Source organism: Wasmannia auropunctata, unplaced genomic scaffold (genome assembly GCF_000956235.1).
Source record: "Wasmannia auropunctata unplaced genomic scaffold, wasmannia.A_1.0 LD273700.1, whole genome shotgun sequence".
In the NCBI taxonomy this organism is placed as follows: Eukaryota; Metazoa; Arthropoda; class Insecta; order Hymenoptera; family Formicidae; genus Wasmannia; species Wasmannia auropunctata.
This window is the reverse complement of record NW_012089190.1, coordinates 56,666-77,372: the sequence shown is the minus strand read 5'-3', so window position 1 is coordinate 77,372 and position 20,707 is coordinate 56,666. Positions and strand designations below refer to the sequence as shown.

Here is a 20,707-nt window from a genome sequence, read left to right as displayed (position 1 = left end):
ATGGAAACTGCGCCTTCAGTGTCAAAAAATGTCTGTCGACCTCGTTCTTCGAAGACGCATAATAACACGTAAGCATCATATATCTTTACACGGATATATTAAAAACGCGTTGAAAGAAAAAAAATATATATATACCAGAAGAATATTGTACCTAAGAGAAAAAAAAAATCGCTAAAAATATGCTCGATATTGTAATGACACAAGTTAAAATATAGTAGCGCCGAATAATAGCTGCAGAGATAATTAAAATAAACGTGACGATTCGCGCTTGCAAATGCGATGCAATGTATGCAGAAGACACGTGTCCAATGCATTCTCGCACGTTACGGCTGGGGAAAATGAACGAGAAATAGACGAGCAATAATAAATAGAATACCACCGAGGCGTCTTTTCTTCCGAGCGTTTTCGCTCATTTTCTCATCTTCATTCCGCAAGGCGGAAATTAAAAGTTTTCTTCCCGTCTGAAGCGGGCGCGCGCGCGCGCGCTGAGTTCTCATCTCCGAGACTATATCCCTATATGGTACCGGAGACAAGCGTATATATACATCACGAGCGCTGCATGGCTCGTGAGGACGTGCATGCGACTCATTGTCAGCTGACACCTGTAGACCTACCTACGCGGGACACGTACGCGGCCACTTACTTACGTGAAAGTGGGGTGAAAAGCTCTCGCGCGTTCTTTTCATCCGCGCTTCCCGGCGGGAACGCCGCTTTATGTTGCTGCGACGCGTCCATCTTGGTGTATATATTCATTATATAAACGAAACGAAACGCTTTCCTCTTTACTTGGCCCTTCTTAAATTTGCTGAGCCTCCGTTCGCCGTTGATTATATCACTTCGCGACTGGGACGACTTCACTTCTCCCGCGTTTGTGCAAATAGCGTTCTATACGGACAAGGTAATCCAGGAGAACCGTCGTGATTTTACGTCACGAGATCCGCCACGAGGGAGGGTTTCTCTTAATTAAAAGACAGCTGTTATTCTTGAGGGCAAGGCGAAAGGGCCATCGAGGCCGCGGCTTATTTATCTTGGCGAATGTTTAGCAGCCGACCTGCTTTGCGGTTAGACTATTTCTCTAATGAGGACGCGCGGCAAAGCACACGAGAGCGATTCTCGAGTGTTCATGAAAGTTCGACGACGCGCCGAGAAAGTCGGATCTTTGCGTCATTTCGGGACTTCTTATAGCGACGTAAATTTGCAAAATTTACGTCGCTTTTATATTTAAACATATTTACCTTTGTCAATTTTAATTTTAATTTTCTTTGCTGCCAATGCATGAATGCACTCGATAGCAGTATCAAATAAAATATAACATTCCGGCCAATTGCAAAATGAAAAGGTTCGTTTATAAAATAATGTCAATTGGAAAAACGATAAAAATATGTAATCAGCTAAATTACAATTGGACACCTTTACATTCGAGATGTGTAAGATCGATCGTAGCTCGTGTCACGTGTGCCCGTATTATATGTATAACAAGTGTAATAAATAAATAAATATTATTTAACGCTGTTGAAAATAATTTTTAAACGCGATATAGCTCGTAATATATCTTTATTCCGTGACAAATTCTCGCGCCGTCAGGCGGCGCGATTTTTAAAGCGCGTTTAATTACTCATGTTGTAAATTTATCAATGGGTCGGCTCGTGCCATCTCCTAAGGGCGGACGCCGCAAGTAAAACCGCGCGTTATTACGGTGGGGTAGTTACCATCTGCCTTTCGTTACCTGTAAATTTGTGCACCTGGATGCATTGGCGCCACCGCGCGATCACCGTTCATATATTCTCCGGTTAGTGTATATATACATGTTTTATCGATTCCAACGAAATTGGCGGTTACGGTGATAATTTGTCAAAAATCGTGAGCGCCTCGATTAATGCCTCGTCGGAGGGTTAATTTCACTTTATACGGGATTGACATTATAGGACACCTTAAGGGTCAAATTCTCTAATTAAAATTACGCTTGGACCGAGCACAACGCATTTAATTACACGCGATTGATAATACATTATATACGCTTCGCGTGAAATTCTCGCTAATTAATTCGACGACGGGGACGCCCGCAAGACGCTCGGGCGAAAGGAAAACGGCTAATTTCGCCTCCGTTCGGCCGTGCACCGCATAACTCGGCGAATTCACAATAAAAACCTTTCAACGACGGGCGAATGATTGTTTGAACTGAAGCATCTCATAGTATCGGCGAGTGCATTCGATTTATGCACTCGATTAAACGCAAAAATCCATTGCTTAATTATCCGTAATATCCGTGGCAATCCGTGGAATATCATGGACCGCCGGGCCGAACCAGTTTGAAGAGCGACGAGTAGCGAAAAAAAAAAGAACCACCTACGCACGTATACACGCGTGCAGTCGATCGGCCGCGCTGGTTGGTCTGGGGGTAAAAACAAAAATCGAGGCCGAGCCCGCAGATACGCGGTTTTTGCGAAATTACGGGTCCCGCCTCGAACCTTCGCACACTCCCGTAAATCAATCGGCGCTTCGACATTCGTATATATTCTCCGTTAATTATTTTTATTCACGGCCCAGCGTATAGGAACGCCCAGTTCGCCGGCCTGGGAGTTCGTATTTTGTACGCATACGCACGAGTCCCTAGTCCACCCCGACCATCGCACTCGCTCTACACACATACACACATTCGTACGTCTGTACACATACACGCACACACATGGACGCTTTCTCAACGTACGCACGCCGAGCACGTACGCTCGCACACATACACACAGATGCCGGAGTAAGTGCGCCCGATGCACCAGGATGCGTGCGTGCGTGGATGCGTGCGAGCGTGCGTGCGTGCGTGCATGCATGCGTGCGCGTGCACGTGTCGCCATGGCACGGCGCGCATGTGTGCACGTACGTACGTACGTGTGTTGGCCTCGCTCGTGCGCAGCATGCGTCCGCGTGTACCGGGGCGCACGCGTGTGCGTTACGTATTTTCGAATAGCGAGAGCCAGGCTGGTTCGTCAAATTTGCACATTTATTCGTTTACCGTCATACAATCGAGCTTAAAACTCGCGCGAACGTGTGTGAGTGCGCGGCGGCCCCGTCGATGCACCGGGGGCGCGCGCGCACACACGTCGCGGGCTCATCCCTTATTCATAACTCTTCGAAGGGCTTGATGGAGCTCCAAAGCTCACGACACAGCCCAACGATTTTTTTTTACACTTCGGTCTCCTGTTTTGCGCCCGCGCGGGTGGGGTCTCTCCTTCTTCGCATGAAACACTTCGTTTGAAGCGAACCGCGTTCTATAATAGATCTTGATAATATCGCGCATTTCAACGAGACACTCGCGGTGTCGCGACGCTGAATCAATTCGATCGTTAACCGCACCAGTCGCAGCGAAGCCTTTTTCGAACTATATACGAATTTCTTAGCTGCGCCACGCTTCCGATATGTTTTCGAAGCGACGACGCGCGCGCGAAACCTGTACGTTCGAGGAGCGAATCGCATTTATCCGAGCGTAATAATTCTACGGAACTTGCGGGAGAGAGAGAGAGAGAGAGAGAGAGAGAGAGAGAGAGAAGAGCGCGCGCGAGGGCAGCTGCTAATTAACGGTTCAATCGCACACACTCGGTCGCTCCGATAGTTTAATTGATTCCGAAATAGTTGCCCGTCCCGCGCGCGGGAAGAGCCCGGGGACGACCGGGAGTGAACCGCCGCCGCTGTACCCTTGTCAGACATCCTGTGGTCAGGAGCCGAGGAGATCCGAGGCAAGAAATAAATTACCGAGCGCTTGGTGCACGGATACCAAGAATGTCCACCCTTCCACCTTCTTCCCACTCGGCGCGCCCTCCGACGACCCTCCCCCGCGCGCCGTTCGAAGCAGTTCGCGAAACAATTCTGAAGCAAATCGAACGCTCCGCGCGTCTCTTCGTTTCCCTTACTTCCGTTACTCCCGAATGGGGCGTATATATAAGCTGCACGAATCCCCGCGTCTCTCCCTTTTCGCAAGGGGAAAGGTCGTATAGCTTGTCTTGCCGATAAAAAGCGAGCGATGGAGATGCGCCGACGTGGAATTACATCCAGAGTATTACGACAAAGAGTCTCTGCACTAAAAATGACATTAAATACTCTCTCGTATATGTTTTTTTTTTCATTTCTTAAAAAACGCGGGAAATACGTCTGGACAAATAGGCTCGGTATACGGTCAAATAAACCTTTTCATAAAAAGCTGCCCTTTTTTTCTCTCTGTGTTATTGCTTCGCTTTGTGCTGCGTTATTGCGTTTTTAATTTCGTTTCATGGTATGCGCCATATATCGAAACGCGTTACACGATTTTTGTCACGGCGCGGCGTAAGCGTCAGTAGCAGGCGCGCGGGAACGAGGGAGCCGCGCGCGACGTACGCGCGTGTGCGCGGCTCCTCCGCTTATAGTTTTGGAATCGCGAAACTTTCAACGTGCATGTATAAGTAGTTCAGAGGCCTCCATTTTCCCCGCTGAATACAATTTCGCGCCCACTCCCCCCTCCCCCCCACCCAAGAAGGGGCGAAACAATCCTGCATGAGCCGGGAAATTTTCCTCCGCTTCTGTATACTCTCGGAGTATCCAGAGCCACGAGATACCGGAAGTATTGTGTAGTTGTTGTGTAACTATAACGCGATACTTCGGCGGTCTCGAACGTACGTGGGTCAAATAAATTCAAGGCGCTTCGTGTCCAAACAGCTCGCTAATTTCCTAAAGGAAAAGGGAGGTCTCTTTCGTGTATATCGCGATATCAGCACTTGTAACTATTTCACGAAAAACTAATGAAACTGTTACTTGATGCTCGCAACTCGTACTTCCCCCCTCGCCCATTTTGCTTCGTCCAAATAGTAAATTATATCATATTACTAAGCCTTTCGTCTCACCCTCTCTCCAAGAGTATTTGCATTCATATTTCTTTCGCGTCGCGAGCCATCGAAAGAGCGAAATATTTTTTCAAACTGGCATTTTAAATACTTATATATACAGAACGATTGATTTATTTGAAACCTGCCTTAACCCTAAATCGCGCGGTGTAAAAAGTCTCGTCGATCAAAGCCGCGCGTATATACGAGTGAATAAGACGCCGCCACTTCGGCCATTAACGGGAGTCTGCGAACGACAGAGAGGGATGACGTATCAAGGATAAAGGTATAAATGCAGCGCGCACGCACACACATCTTGCACACGAGAGGAGGATAGCGCCGCGTGTTCGCGACAGCTAGGCACTACACGGCCGCGCGTCGACGGCTGGATGCCCGCGGAACGGCTCGTAGAGCTCGCAGCTTTTAAGCTTGACGTGGCCATTGGAAAGAACCGTGGAATCGAAGGAAGAGAGAGAGAGAGAGAGGCTGACTGCAATAATTATCGGACGTGGGAGGAGGGCGGCAGGAGGGGGTTGGGGTGAGGGGGAGACGAGGCAGACGAGGAGAGGACAGGACGAAGGGACAGAGAGGACGGCTGAGAGCGACGGAGAGAAGGGCGCGCGGACGTGTGTGCGCGATCGCGCGCGCGCGCGTTTGCGAGAGAGGGTGCGAGGGACGATGAAAAGTTTGACCGGACGCAGCGAGCACAATGCATCGTGGTCCACCCTCCACCCCCGGGAGCGACCCACCCCATAATCCACCCGCATTGTACGACCAATCAATATTGTTTTATATCGTGAGTCGTGAGACGAACCGGCTCCGCTGGCTCGACTCTCTCTCGTTCGGCGCTACACGCTACGGCTCTCCGCGTCGATGGTGGCTGCTGCGGCAGCAGCAGTGCCGCCGAGCCCTCCGACTTCCGGGAATTCTTTCGCATCTATCCATCGTCGAGAGAGAGAGAGAGACAAAGAGAGAGAGAGAGAGAGAGAGAGAGAGAGAGAGGCCGATGGCCTTCCTTTACACGTTTCTGAGGCACGTCTCATCTCGGCAGAGAACACGTTCGACAGCCCGTATTATACGACGACTTAATCCCGGCGCTCGTCAAATCATTCATATACGTTCATTTCGCACGAGTGTAACGCGCGGCCTCGCCGCGAATTATCTCAAAATTATTCGCCTTCCGGAAATTCTTAAACAGAAACTCCCGTTTACAAGGAAGAATCGATGCCGACGCGTAGTACACGATATATAGCGTAATGTCTGAGCGAATGTATTTATAGAGTTAGTAATGCATTTCAGATGTGTAAAGTAAATACGCTGCGCTGTTTCGCAAAAGTAAATATAAAATTCCACGTGTTACGATTAATACCCTGTATCCAAAGAGCGCAAAACATGCGTTTATTCAGTACACGCGATAAATGCAGGTTCATTGATTAAACATGAGAACGATGCACGTATAATTAATTAATGAATGGCTTCCGTGTGTAGTGTATGAAAAACGGTGATTCCTCATTTTTTGGTATTGCGCGATACACTGTCATTATACGTGATTTTCATTCATTTAATTCGACCGAGCCGATACGCGTACGCGCTTAATTAGTTGTTGCGTATGTGCCGAAATTACTCGTACTTTATGCTCCATTTCAACAATGCGTAACAGGGGAAAATTTGAGGTTGATTATTCGATATATTTATATACATGGTGAATTTCAAGAAGAACTGATACGAGCATTACCTATTATAAACTCTTCATGAAATCAGTTATTGCCGGCATGATAGAAGCTTAGATTAAGATCGAAATATGGAAATTAAATAAGTGATTAATTTCCATTTAAATATTCAATGCTTTACAACTTCTTTTATGATTGATCGAAAATTTTATATTTGCATTAGTAGGTACATTAAAAATTTACATATAAAAAATATATGTATATATATAAAATAATATATTATAAAATTAAGTAGGAGAGTTTAAGATTATCTTATAAGATACACTGACCAAATAGATTGAGTTAATTATACAGTAATAATAAAATAGATTACATGATCGATGGCTGGAAGTATTTTAGGTACTTGACGCCAAGCCACTACCGCGTCTCCTGACATATACTTGTAAAAACTATATACTGGCATTAATATATTTAAAAAATACATACATAAAATCTAAATAACGGGAGCTCAAGATTATCTTATAAGATACATTGCCCGAATATAGAGTTAACTGTACAGTAATAATAAAATTTATTACGTGATCGACGGTTAAAAGTATTTTAAGTACATCCGCTTGTCAAGATTGCGTCAATAATGATCACGAGATTGTCAATCTGTCTATTCCACCCTCCCCGCCCCTTTCCTTTTCTTGATAGACATTCTCTATTGGATTTATATCGAGAGTGCCAGCAAGATATTTATCAACCAACCGGTCGCCCGCTTTCGGCGCGCTTCGGAATTCGAGCTGGAGAGCGACAATTCGGGCAGACGGGAACCGGAAGGACTGAGGCGTGACAACATTTAGACCCCGATCATTCCTCGCTGACGCGCCCCGCGGGACGGACGGAGATTTTTCTTGCGCGACAACCGGAGAAAAACGCGCGCAAAGAGCGCGGCGCACAATGTGCATCCGCCTGGCTCGCTCCACGGGAGGATACGTTTCGCTTGCACGATGACGCTGATTCAGGATTATTCTCCCTCTTTAATTATCCTGCCTTCCCCTTTCCCCCTCGCCCCCGCCCCCGTCCCTGTCCTCCTTCGCCACCTCCGCTCGGCGTCAACGCTGCCGTCTTCTCTCATTCGCTCGCGGAAAGGGCAGAAAGTCCGGCGCGATAACGAATTATCTTCGAGAACACGCTTCTTGGGACAGGAACCGGAAATATCGCCAGTACGATAATGGCGATATCTCGCAAGAACCATTGCCTTCCCTGTGGCATTCTTCTCATTTATTATTATTTTTTTATTTTTAAATACAGATCTACTTCAAAACCGATTAGATTTTATCGTATTATCTTTGAAGTGACACAGACTTTCGAAGAAAAAAAAATCTCTCTTCACGGGATGGTTTTTAAAGCGTATACGTTCCGAATTAAATCTCTCTCTCTCTCTTTCTTAAGCGCGGTGCATTTACAAATTTACGTTTAAATAATAGTATAACGCGCGGAAAACGTTTCGCGAATGCTGCGAGCGCGTATAACGTGGCAACAGGGCGTTGAAAGATAGCGAATCAAGGACCGATCGGAGTCATCCTCACATGTCTAATGACGACTCATAAGCTCGGCGCGCTACATACGCAAGCGTGATACATGCGTAATCGTCCGCGCGCTTATTGGTGTGCGCGTGCAGCGAATATGCGTGTATACGGGCCGCATATAAGCGCGTATATAATATACGCTCGCACGCCCTCCTTCGCATAGAATTCACCATTCGCCTTCCGCTCGTCGCGCGCTGAAATATCTGAACGCGAACGCGTGCGCGGCCGTGAACGTTATAATTCTCGAGCTGCCATTTAGTTCCATGATCGAAGGTATTTTATCATGGCCTCCGCCATTCCGATCGCGTGCGCGGACTCGCGACACGATTCCGACGTAATTTCTTACTTTCTTTTTTCATTTTATTTCTTCTTTTCCCATCTAGATCGAGGAAGGACACTGATCAACGGAATGCAGCGATAAGCAAGAACGATAGAACGAAGAGTAACTTTCCACCACGCTTCGCTCTGGCCGCAATATTGCAACGCAAATGCAAGCGCGCGAGGACGCTATTCTCTTTTGCCTGGCAATTATTTTTTATGCGGAATATGTGTCATTCGATAATCGTGAGGCGGAATTATACATCAGGCGGCCGAGCCCGATACATTCGCGTCACGCACAAGATTGCGAATCTTGCTGTCATTAATCGTAATTGCACGACAGTTTTATTTGATCGGGATGTGTATATATATATATATATATATATATATATATATATATAATCGCGATGGCGGAATATTTTGCGTAAGCGAATAGGAGACACGCTTCGCCTTCGAAAGACGTGTATATATATATACGCTCCGTTCCCTTGGCTGACGCGGTTGGTTTATCACGACGAATCGCGTGCGGGAGAGCCGCGCGTACCGATAATTACCACCTGGGATTCCTTTGTATCCACGCTACGCCGTCGATTGGTCGAGAGGTGGATAAACGACCGGGGCCCAGCCGCGTTGCGGGGACCCAGCCACCGAAGATCCGGCCCCATTCGTCGCGACGCGCCGCAACAAAACGCGGACTCGCGGAAAACGCTCCGTTCCGGAAGACCAAGTCGACGTGCCCATTGTCGTTCTCCATACTCGACGGCTATTTAATGTACAGCGCGGCCTCTGTCCTCTCCGCGTCTCTCTCTCTCTCTCTCTCTCTCTCTCTCTCTCTCTCTCTCTTCCCGACAACGAAGCGATCACATTGATAGGAGCCTTCGTACACTTAGGTGTACTTATGCCGTCCACTTATGTGGGATGTGACGTAAACGCCCCATCTATCTATTCACGGCAACACTTCGGCGTATTGTGCACATCGAGGAGCAGCGGGGAAAAAAAGAGCTATTGCTTTTTCTTCATTTAGAACGCGCACGACGCGCTCGTGTCTCGAATAATATTGTTGAGATTAAAATTCGTATCTCTCGATTCTGACGATCGCTCCGCGATCGGTTTCGATAGAATGAATTTCGCCACAATTCCCGGCCGATATATACCGATGTGTACTCGGAGTCGCTTTTGACGAGGGGCCGCCGCGATGTTCGGTGATGCGTAAAATCAGGGGCGATTAGTCGGAATGCACACACAATTAGCGCTACAGCAGTTTCGTGCGGCATTACATACCGCGCGACACGGGGATCAAGCCCACGATTAACGGAGACAACGTCTTTCGTCGTTCTTACGGCCAATTGAAAAATTCGCATTTCGCGGTGAACGTGTGTCGCGACCGTATGCAGGGTTTGCCGGAAATCAGTAGTTCAGAAACCGATCCGCAGTTTAATCGTCGAGAGTTTACGCGACGCGTTCAGTCAACAATTAATACCCACGTTTAATCAGTATAATGTTAGATGCATCATGTAATGCAACAGATAATTAGATAATCTAATGCGGATTATTGTTATTCGCGAAATTGGCGAATAACTTGGGGAATCAACTGCGATTATTGAATTTTCGACAATGGATTATATACGCATAACTGGCATAACGGAATCCTTAATGAGAGTTTGAGAAATGTTACGCTCATCCGGGGTTAATCGGGGAGGGAGTGAACCGGCTCATCTTAGACAGATGTCGAAACCGACCGCAAAGTTCAAAGGGCCGTTATCCCTTCATTACGACGAACTTCACGCGACTAATCTAAAATTTCTCTAAACCAATATATACATATATATATATATATATATATGTATATAGAATATAGAACGAGCGACGACCGTTCCGCCACGTTTAGCCTAATTAAATGGGCCATAACGCACACACACATGGCAACAATTTCGTAATAATCTCAAAGTATCCCCATGTACATATATATATGAGATAAATAGCAAGTGCCATTACCGAATGAATTATTTCGGCACGAGTTCATGCGCAACGATTAAATTCTTTCCACATATATAATTCACAATTGAAATCGATCGCTTTTTCTTCTTTTTTTTTTTCAATATCATTTTCAGATCTCGGGGCGTGTCCGTTAAAAACGCGATGAAACATCGCGAAATCGTGCGTGTCCAGAAACAAAGGGCGGCCGATACCACCAGTGATGTCTGCGGCCTCGGAAAAAAAAAACTCATTGAACCAGGAAAAACAAAAAAAAAAAGAAGATATAACTTCCGCCCGGAGACACCAATAAGAGCGCGGGGCCCCGAGTTCCCCAACGGGGTTTCGTATTCCGCGCAACTTCTCGCAGCCATCGGCGCGCGAAATGTCGCCGGCCTTTGATGTCTCGGGACATTACTGAACACGAAGGATCCCGCCGCGGACGGGAGAGAGGAATTCGACGCCCTATGATCACCCCACCCCCCCGGTGACCACTCGTGAATTGTTGGGCTTTCTGTCTCACCCCCTTCCTCCCTCCCCTCCTCCCCTCAGCCGTGGTGCTTTCGACTCGCGCGCGCAAAAAAAAGATAACACTCCCCGAGCGCTCGTTCTCGCACTTCAACCGAGTCGATCGCGGCAAGAACGTGCCGCTGTTGGGGGGTAGCAGTTTCTCTCTCTCTCTCTCTCTCTCTCTCTCTTTCTCTCTCTCTCTCGCGACCGGATGAGACCGGGAAACAATTAAGGGAAGACGAGGCGCGTAGCGTCGCCTTGTATGATAATGCGTTGTAACCTCCGGTACAGAGAAGGAATACGAGATACCGCGATAAAAGGAAAAAGAGAAGGAGGAGGAGGAGGAGGAGGAGGAGTGCATGAAACGCGGTTATGCAGGTAAGCGACGAGAGGAAGAAGGGGTAGGGGAAGAGGGTGCGGCTAGAAGAGAATACGAAGTGGATTGTCGTGGGTAGGAGGGAGAGGGGAGGGGGAGTGAGGTGGGAATGGGAGTTGGAGGTCTCGTGATTCTTACTTTGCATTCTTTTGTGTATCCTCCTGCCGCCCCGCACTACCCCCCCCCCCCAGCCTCATCCTCCTCCCTCTTGAGGCTTGAACTAACGCCCGAGGTTTTTAATGCACTTGTCTACTCCACATACCGTTCATAAAGACACATGTGTCGTCTGTTGAACGGCGAGTGGGCAGAAGAGCCCCGCGGTCTTGGGAAGAGCGAAACGAGATAGGGCCGCGCGCGTGCATAACTGAAGGAGAGGGCGGGACGGAGAGATGGAGACCGCCGGAGCAAAGGACGAGAAGGAAAAAACGAGATGAAATGGAGGAGGAGAGAATGCGACGGGCGTATAAACGATATAAAATGCATTTTAAATTCTAAGCATCGGCCGCATTATGGAAAGATCATCCTCGACTTTATACGCATGCACAATGTCCCGGGAGAAAGATGAGAACCTCCCCCCCCCCCACCTCTCTCGCGAAAGTTAAAAGAGGAAGCGGTTTCCGTGATTTTTTTGTATGGACATACGGATTACCCGTTATCTGGTTATTCCAAACGTTATCTAATATTCCGCGCTGTTATCACTGAGTGCATTATGTTATTATATATTCATATCGTCTTTCTCTCTCTTGCATTATATGTATATACTGATTTTATACTGATCATGAAAAAATTAGAAATATTCACATATAATTTCCAGTCATACACGAGTTTTGTATATTACACAGTGTGATGGACAAAATATAATATATGATATATATATATATATATATATAATATATATATATATATATATGTTATATTGAAAACATTTGGAATCGTTTCGCGAAATATTAGACCGCACTTCAAAAATAGCTTCGAAGTAATGAAATTATAGAAGCGTTATATATAGAGAAGCAATACCGTCATTGTAGCGGTATAAATCCAAAAGCGATATAAATACAAAGTGTTTCACGTATAAAATAATTAATAAAGGAAAAGAGTAAACGGAATAAATTTATAAGTTACTATAAGAAAAACTCATCAAACTTTCACCGTATTCACTAACAATCCTTCTTTAATGCGAATATCGATAACTTTCTACTCTGTCTGTTTTTTGTCGCGAGTTATGCGTAACTCCAATCGCGTATAAAAATTATATTTATACGAATTTTTAAAAACTGTGCTTTTTTTAACCGTTATTTACTTATACGCAAAATTATTCACAAAAAAGCAAAATAAGTAAAACTATTATATTTGTGTAACGTTCTTATCAATAAATTATTGCGTTTTGTGTGTGTGTGTGTGTGTGTGTATGTCTTGCACGCATCCGTCATTAATTAACGTACAAATAAATTTTAATTTTTAAACAATGTTTTTATCCACTGTTGAACTGCACTGAAGTGTTATTAAGAAATGGAAACGAAACATTTGTAACTTACAACGTAGCACTCGAAATTCGGTATCTATATACATGTTTCTGATGGCTATCGATGAGCTACAGCCGCCAAATTCGTGGACAACGTTAAACGTCGCCTACATAGTAGCAATACTCAAGCAGTCGGTCAATACCGACGACTTACATGCTCGCGTGGAGTTGAATATGGATCGCGACAAAATCCCGGAATGCGCTCGATCGATTTCAATCGTGTGATTAATTAACTATACCTATTAATTTCACATCAAATTTACCTCTTGCGTCCCGGTATCCGCGCACCAACCAGCCCTCTGCTACGGCGTCATTCGTCAATCTATAGACAGAAGAAATGAAGCGTCAGAGACATCCAGCCATATACGTATTCCCTAACGAACGGATGCCCGAGCTCTCTTTTTTCTTTCTTTTCTTTTCTTTCCTCGTCGACATCGATAATACAATAACAATTATGCTACGCGCGCGAATAATGCCACGCGCGGCGGAAGCGGGCGGGCGTGCGGGCGGGCAATTTTGCGCGCGAGAGACCGTCTCGGGTAATAATACCCTTATTAACGTGCAGGGGGGTCGAAGGTGTACCCAAGTGCGTCGATTCAAGGCGACAGTGCGCACGTGGATGGAACCTCGCGGGGACGAGATGCTTTCAGAGGCGGAAAGAAAGCGGGCGCGCGAGATTCGCGCTTCATTCACTCGCGGGTCCACGAAGGGGGAGAAGGGCGGGGGCAGACGGGGAGGCGTAAAAGACCTGTCTCTCTGTCTCCTTCGAGATGTAATTAGCACATCTTCCCGCGACCGTGCGCGACAATGCGGCTCTTAATTAGTATAACGTTGACGTATCCCGACCGGATTCCTCCCCGCGGCAGCGACGCTTCCCCATCCCCCTCCTCCCCCTCCCTCCCGCCAACAGACGCTGTAGACGGCGACGATAACGACGACGGCGACAGCACACGTGGTGGAGAATTTCACGCGCGCGTGATCCGTGCGCGTGTGCATGCACGCGGCAACGAACCGTGCGCGTTTATGTCGGCGCATCACACGCCGCTGCACCGCAGAAGTGTCAATATACGCGGGTGCGTGTACGCGCGGGCAGCGGCGGCGGCGGCGGCAAGCGAGGAGCGAGCTCGCGTGCACCGATTTGCGTCACGGCGGATACTCGGGGGGCAGATATATACCGTAAAGCAGATATTTCTACAGGTATAATAAAGAGCCACGAGACGAGCCGCGTCGACGTAAACGACGATAATTCGAAGCCCCGTAAATCCCTCGGTTGCGTAAATCGCTCGCGCGCAAGTCGCCGATCGTCACGCGGCGTGTCGCGTGAATATCGAAATATACCCGACACGGCCGACTCTGTTCCGCGCGGAAACTGGCGAGGGATCTGCACGATTTAAAGATTGACGGACACAGTTGGCGCCGCAATTTCTCCCGTAACTTCTTCGGTAATGAAAGCTCCGATACGCGGGGATTTGCGCTTAATTTACCGTATCGCGAATCTCAATCGACGCGCGACTGTCAAATCGACTTGAATCGGCGATGAGGCCTGCATGGAGTCTGCACCGGTGGCACGTCAAAAGGAGCAGGTTGAATTCGCTAATAATTTTCTTATAGACTTCCGACAATGCTGCGTGCATTGATTTTGATAGTAAAGACAGTTTTATAACCGCTCCGCCGACTTTTAAACTTAGGTCGTCCGTTCGCCGATAGCCCATCGCGCGTTGTCGCGCGTTGTCGATGACATGCATAAGTCAGGGACACGAAATGGTAGCTGCAGCTTCGTGCGATGCGAATAAAAGTAGATTGTGCCATTTTTTTTTTGCGATTGGTAGTCGAGACATGCGAAAGTAAAGTAAAACATGACGAGAAGCAAACATTTCTTGTTAATCAGTTATTATTAGGTTGCAAACGAGCGATTTAAATTTCATCGTATCGACATACGGCCGGAGGACCGTACGTGAAATTAAAATGCATCTGTTTCTACGTTTCTTAAAGCTTGTATTATTGTGTTATCGTCGAACACGCGTGCAGATATGACGTGGACGGTTATCGTGACATGTCGATCCGTTGCAATTACCGTGCGAGCCACCACTCCGCGCATCCTCGAGACAATTGTAGGGGAGGGAAGGGGACGGGTGACGAAGGACACCAATTGCTGCTGAGCTAGCGACAGAAAGCTGCACGATTTCCGGGATGTGCGCTAATGTCTGATATTAGATCGAGTGTTGCGAGATAACGCGTATATATACAGTCACGCGTGATTATGCAGAATCGGGGGGAAACGAGTGCAAATACATAAAATTCGTCGTGCTAGATATGCGGCTTTTATATCGGAAAGACGTAATTTGCGACGAACTGCGACATATCCCGGCCGTATATGCGGCTAGTTTCTTTACGTAACGATTATTTCTGCGCAAGAATAAGACTATTAAGGACGTCTGCGCAATTCGCGATTCAGTCGGATATTTTTAGACTTCTTTTCTTCGCGAGCAACCGCGACACGTAATGACCGAAGGAAAGATTGAAGTTCGCGATACGCGCGAGGAAAGAAACTTTCGCGATGTCTTACGGGAAGACCGTGTAAAAAAAAATTGTAACGTATCTTTCATTAAACGGAAAAAGCTTTCGATATACGTGTATATAAACATGCCCGATTGTATATCTTCGGGCATCCATAAACACGTTATATATAATCCCATTTAACTGCACCCGAAGAATTAAATATGCAATGAAACGCGTTACATTCATTACGCGCCCCTATCGAAATACTATTTTAATTACAGCGGCATGTGCGGTGTATACGTGTCGAACTCGGCGACGGTTTAAAACGCCCGACCGAAAAGTCGAGTTATATCCGATTTTGAAGCGCGCGATCTGTGTCAATGCCACGATTTACCGTTGCGAGCCTTTCGGGAATTGAACGAATATTGAAATTGCGGGAAACGCACAGAACTTTTGCATAATGAGCTGGCGGCTCACGCCGACACACGTATAGGTACGTGGCCACGCACGCACACGCTCGCCCGACGCCGGCGCGTACATGAATATTTTCATTTGATTGCGTTAATTAAACTCGTGCTGCCAGGCGATGACCTTTGAAGTTCAGCGGCACGCGGCACGCATACACCAATTACCGATATTATTAATTGCAATGTGCTCCCCATTTTCGGCAATCATTATTGAGTCTGGCGAGTAGACGCACGTCTCAGTCTTGAATATTTCTTTTTCAGGACGATGTCTTATTAATTTCTAATCAGTTAAAAAATGAATTTTATTATGTACACACGCACACACACACACACACACACGCACGCACACACACGCACACACACGCACACACACACACACACACACACACACACACACACACACACACACACACACACACACACACACACACACACACACACATATATATATATACATTATACATATATATGTATATATATATATAATTATGTATATATACATAATAATTATATATGTTATTATATAAAATTTTTGTCTATATATATATATATATATATATATATGTATATATAAAATTGAATGCCTGAAATTGCACTTTATGTTGCATTCTATTTTCGAGAAATAGATGTAACTGATGAACATATTCCTAATCGGTTCGTGCGTTTCGCGGTTTAATTGTATCAGTGCTGTAGCACTCGGCATATATCTCACCGCAAGTGATTACAAAACGTTCGCGATGATGCAGTATCTTCCGCATGTATCGTCCTTAAAATTGTTCGCGGTTTTGTGGTTAGACTCTAATCCGCGATGTTGCAAGAAATTAGAAAAATTTAACGGGGAATTCCTCAGTGTTTCTTCGATAACAGCCGACCGCGAGATAAATTATCGTGAGTATATAATTACAGGCTCAGATATAATCGCAGAAATGTGCTACTATTCTTTATATGATTTGACTTTATACACACATATCATACAACTACAATACTTGTAGCATAAATAAAGCTATTTGAACACAGACGAGATTATTATCGAAGACAATATATTAGTATTTTAGATAACAAAAATACTCTAGGTTTCATTATAAATTGAAATTCTGTAAACCGGAAGCATCGCAAATAAAAAAAACGTAAGAAATGAGGAGATTTAAAACTATATCAATCAATATGGATAGTATGATTTATAATACAATTCTAATTTAACTATTCATTTTATATACTTCTAAATTGTCGTTTATTAATAAAAGAGAAAATCTGTACGGCTAAAGATGACCGCAATGATCGAAATATTCCGGGACATTAATTGTTTTAATAAAAGAATTGCGCGTACCACAACATCGGTATTCTGACTCGCATTGATATTGCCTGTATTTATATTGATTTTAAACCAACGAGCTGTAAATTTTATTATTTTATAAATAAAATATTTATTTTTTATATTATATCGCATCTATATCTAAACTCTCGGAAACGACAAAAAGACTTATAGTAAATCAATAAAATAATAAAAATAATTTTTCGAAATAACGGAATATAATTTTTAGAAGAAAAAAAAGTATATGTATATATATTGTATACATGTGAGTGTGTGTGTGTAATGCGACGAAATTTCACGTAATTTTCGACAATACATTCTTGCCCGGTAACGATTTTCACCGAGCTTTCGAGACCTCGCACCGTTGTGTTCCGTTCCGCGATGAGATCTACCAACCGCCGTTAGGGTGGAGTACTTACAGTACAATGAGTATGCAAATAGACCGGCATTCGGCTACATTTGTCTCAACGAGCTTAGGAACGCCGAGTCGCGTCTCACGCGAAGGAGCGGCTCGCTCCTCCTTCGCGCGCGGAGACCATAAAAGTCTGCCCCGTGTTTCCAAATCTTTACAAAGCGCGAAGAGGAGTTATACACGTACTTTCCCGTGCGCATTTTTATTGCTCGTTACTTCGCCCGTGTCGACATTGTTTTTCGTCGCCGCGTTCCTTCCTTTCACCGGACGAGAGTGACGCTACTTTTCAGCTCGGAATATATCGATCGCCCGGCGAAAGTTTCCCTTATTCCCGCTCTCCGCGCCTGATTCCACACCGCGAATGATGGGCACAGTCCGATTAGATCGCGCGTTCTTTCTTCCAAGTCTCTGTCTACACTTGGAAGGATCTCCACCGCGAAGTCGAAACTTTCCGCGAAACTTCTATTCGCGCGTATCCCCCAGCTATATACTTCCGCTCACCTCTCGCGCCGCGCCGCGCCTCGTCGCGGCGCGCGTCCCGGGAGATTAGGCTCGACAATTCAGGGACCTGACGAAAGTTTTCGTCTCGCGTCGCGTAAAGCTTAATAAACGGCAACCGACAGCGACAACGAAACGGCGACGGCGGCGACGCGTCTTAACGCGTCACCGCGCGAAACTGCAGGCAGTCCGAAACTTGGCGGATTTCATGACAACGGCCGCCGTTTGGGAACGGCGGCGCGTTACTCCCAACACTTGCACGGGACATGATCCCGTAATAACCCGGCCGCGAGGATCCTAAAGCCCACCCCGAGAGTCGTGTATGCATGCAGAGACTCGTTTGGATCTCGGCCCAATCGCTCTCGCTCGATCCCGCCCGCGCGCGGCGCTTCCCGGATCGCAGCTAGCTAGCTCGATTCTCGAGCGATCCTCGAACGATCCTCGAGTATCGCGCTCTACACAGTTGGGGAACGCTATGTAATCAGAGCTCTTCGTCTACTCTGCGAGGCGCGCTAATGACGCCCGGGCGATTAAGCGCCGCGCGCGCGATGACAATCCACTTCCCTCGTTTCGGAAAAACGAGAGTGTCATTTTTTCCATTTTGATGCGGGAGTGAGCGCGAAGTGCATAATGAAAATCACCGCACTGCGAGAGAGTAATTCTACTTATTTTGTTTTTGTATACGGATTGCATTTCCGCGAGAGGATAACATTGGACCGTTTGAGGTATACACGGCGGCCTGAGACCGCAATGGCTGTAATTACGCTTGTATTGGTTACGTGCTTATTAAATTGTATATATGTTGATTAAATTGAATTATCTATCTTCATCTCTTATACGGATAAGCTCTTTACATTATCTTTGCACGAAATGTCTCTTTCTCTCTCTCTTGACATTCCGCAACGCGTTTTTTTTTTTCGATTACAATTACAGAGATTTACATTTAACACTTTTTCATCGTGTGCATTACAGATCTTATTTCGCGCGGGATATCACTTGAGTTTTGATACCTATAAAAATGTGTGCATCTCAAGCGCATGCGATTCGCGGAATAAATGATTTCCCCCGGGCGCGCTCGTAATCTTACACGAAAGTGCCAGCGCGTGTCACATTTGACGCGTGACGGCGGGATGCTCCAGGATGGTGTATCTCAAGGCGAAGCGTAAACTCCTCGTCGAAAACCGGGACGTATAATAATACCGGCGGCAAGTTTGCTTCGCGAGAAGCAAGAAGCGGATGCGGAACTTTGAGGCCGCGGATAGGCCCCACCGGATTCGTAATCGCGTATAATCCAGAGATTTCATTAAACCAAATATCGCCGAGCTTTCTGTCGTCGCGGGCGGGGCTTAAGTGCGCCGCCGCCGCTCCCTATAACCGAGAAAAAGTTAGTGCGATTCGGTACATCGGAAATCTGCTTTTATCCCCGCCGCAAATTAACTTTAGCAAAATTAATTAAGAACCACGCGGAGAGGCACACCCCGCGCGCGCGTAGGGTTGAGCGAAACGCTAAGATCGTCCGTAATGGAGATGCGAACTTTAATCCCGTTCGATCAACCCGCTGTCAAAGCGAGCGAGCTAATCGAGCAAGTTGTTTCCACCCTTTCTGCGTATGTGAAATTGATTTCTCTCCCGTGGCACGCGAGAAATGGCTTCCTTTTTTCCGCTCTCAATTGTAGGCATCAAAGTTATAATTGCGTTGTCGGTAACGCACGTCGCGCGCGGCTTATAAAGATGCTTTACCATTAGCGACGGCGGCGGCGGCGGCGGTGTGTATTGTGTGTCTTATCCCAGGCCGACTCTTCGGACGCATGGCGCGTAATATCGGAACGCGCGTGGAGCTCTCCGCTGTCAAAATCGCGCCGGTGCGGTGCGCGCGCGAGCGAGTGTCAATGCACGCGTTTTATCGGGTCCGCGTTAACGAATCCGAGAGGAGAGAGAGGATGTTAAGGAGCGCGTGTGGGAAAGCGAGACGTCCATTCTCTCTCGACGACAATACGGCCATTTGATAAAAGTCACTCTTCCCGAAGGTCCCCTCCCTCCCTTCCCTTTCGCCGAACAAATATTGGAAGGAGAGCGCTCTCTCTCTCTCTCTCTGTCTCGCGCGCGCGCGAGCGCGATAAGCACGCTAACTCTGAATTCCCGAAGCTGTTTGTAGATTACGCACGTCGGACGCGTTATACGCGTGTATGCGTGTGTGTGCGCGCGCGCGCGTGCGAGTCGGTGTGTCCACACTTATACCGCGCTGCTTTACGAGGCAGATGTTGATAACGGCGCGACAGCGACGCAGACAGGGACAGTGACAGCTGCCCCGTATTGTTCGACACGTTCGCTGATTATAGGTCAAAGGCCTCTTCTCGAAGGATCAAAGAATTTACACCAAGTGCGGTGCCGAAATCTTTTTTCTTTTTTGTTTTTTTTTTTCTTTCTCGCGAGCCGACGACGAGCCTAATTTCGGCAGCGATCCCCGATTTGTCGCCGTGCTAAGCGGACGTGTTGCTGCACCACCCACGAGTCCAAATCCGCGGAAATTCGATCTGTACGGTGACGAAATCTCGATGATATACTCGCCATATTTCGCGCAATTCCTTTTTTCGAATGTCAAAATTAACTCCTCATTCAGTCTGTATTGTATCTATTTACAGAGACACGTAGCGCACGTATGTGTGTGTATATATACTTACTACGACGTTTACTTAAGTATTCTCCGATAACCGAAAGATATCCGATGAGA

The 20,707-nt window shown here is 46.6% G+C and overlaps 1 protein-coding gene across 1 annotated transcript in view; it reads right to left on the bottom strand.

Annotated features, from left to right (window-relative positions):
• LOC105461978 overlaps positions 1 to 20,707 on the bottom strand; it is an 89,295-nt gene that overhangs the window by 58,038 nt on the left and 10,550 nt on the right. Inside the window, exon 3 of the mRNA XM_011708501.1 lies at positions 13,052 to 13,110. Within this exon, the coding sequence (XP_011706803.1) occupies positions 13,052 to 13,110 (59 nt within the window). The remainder of the gene's footprint in view (positions 1 to 13,051; positions 13,111 to 20,707) is intronic.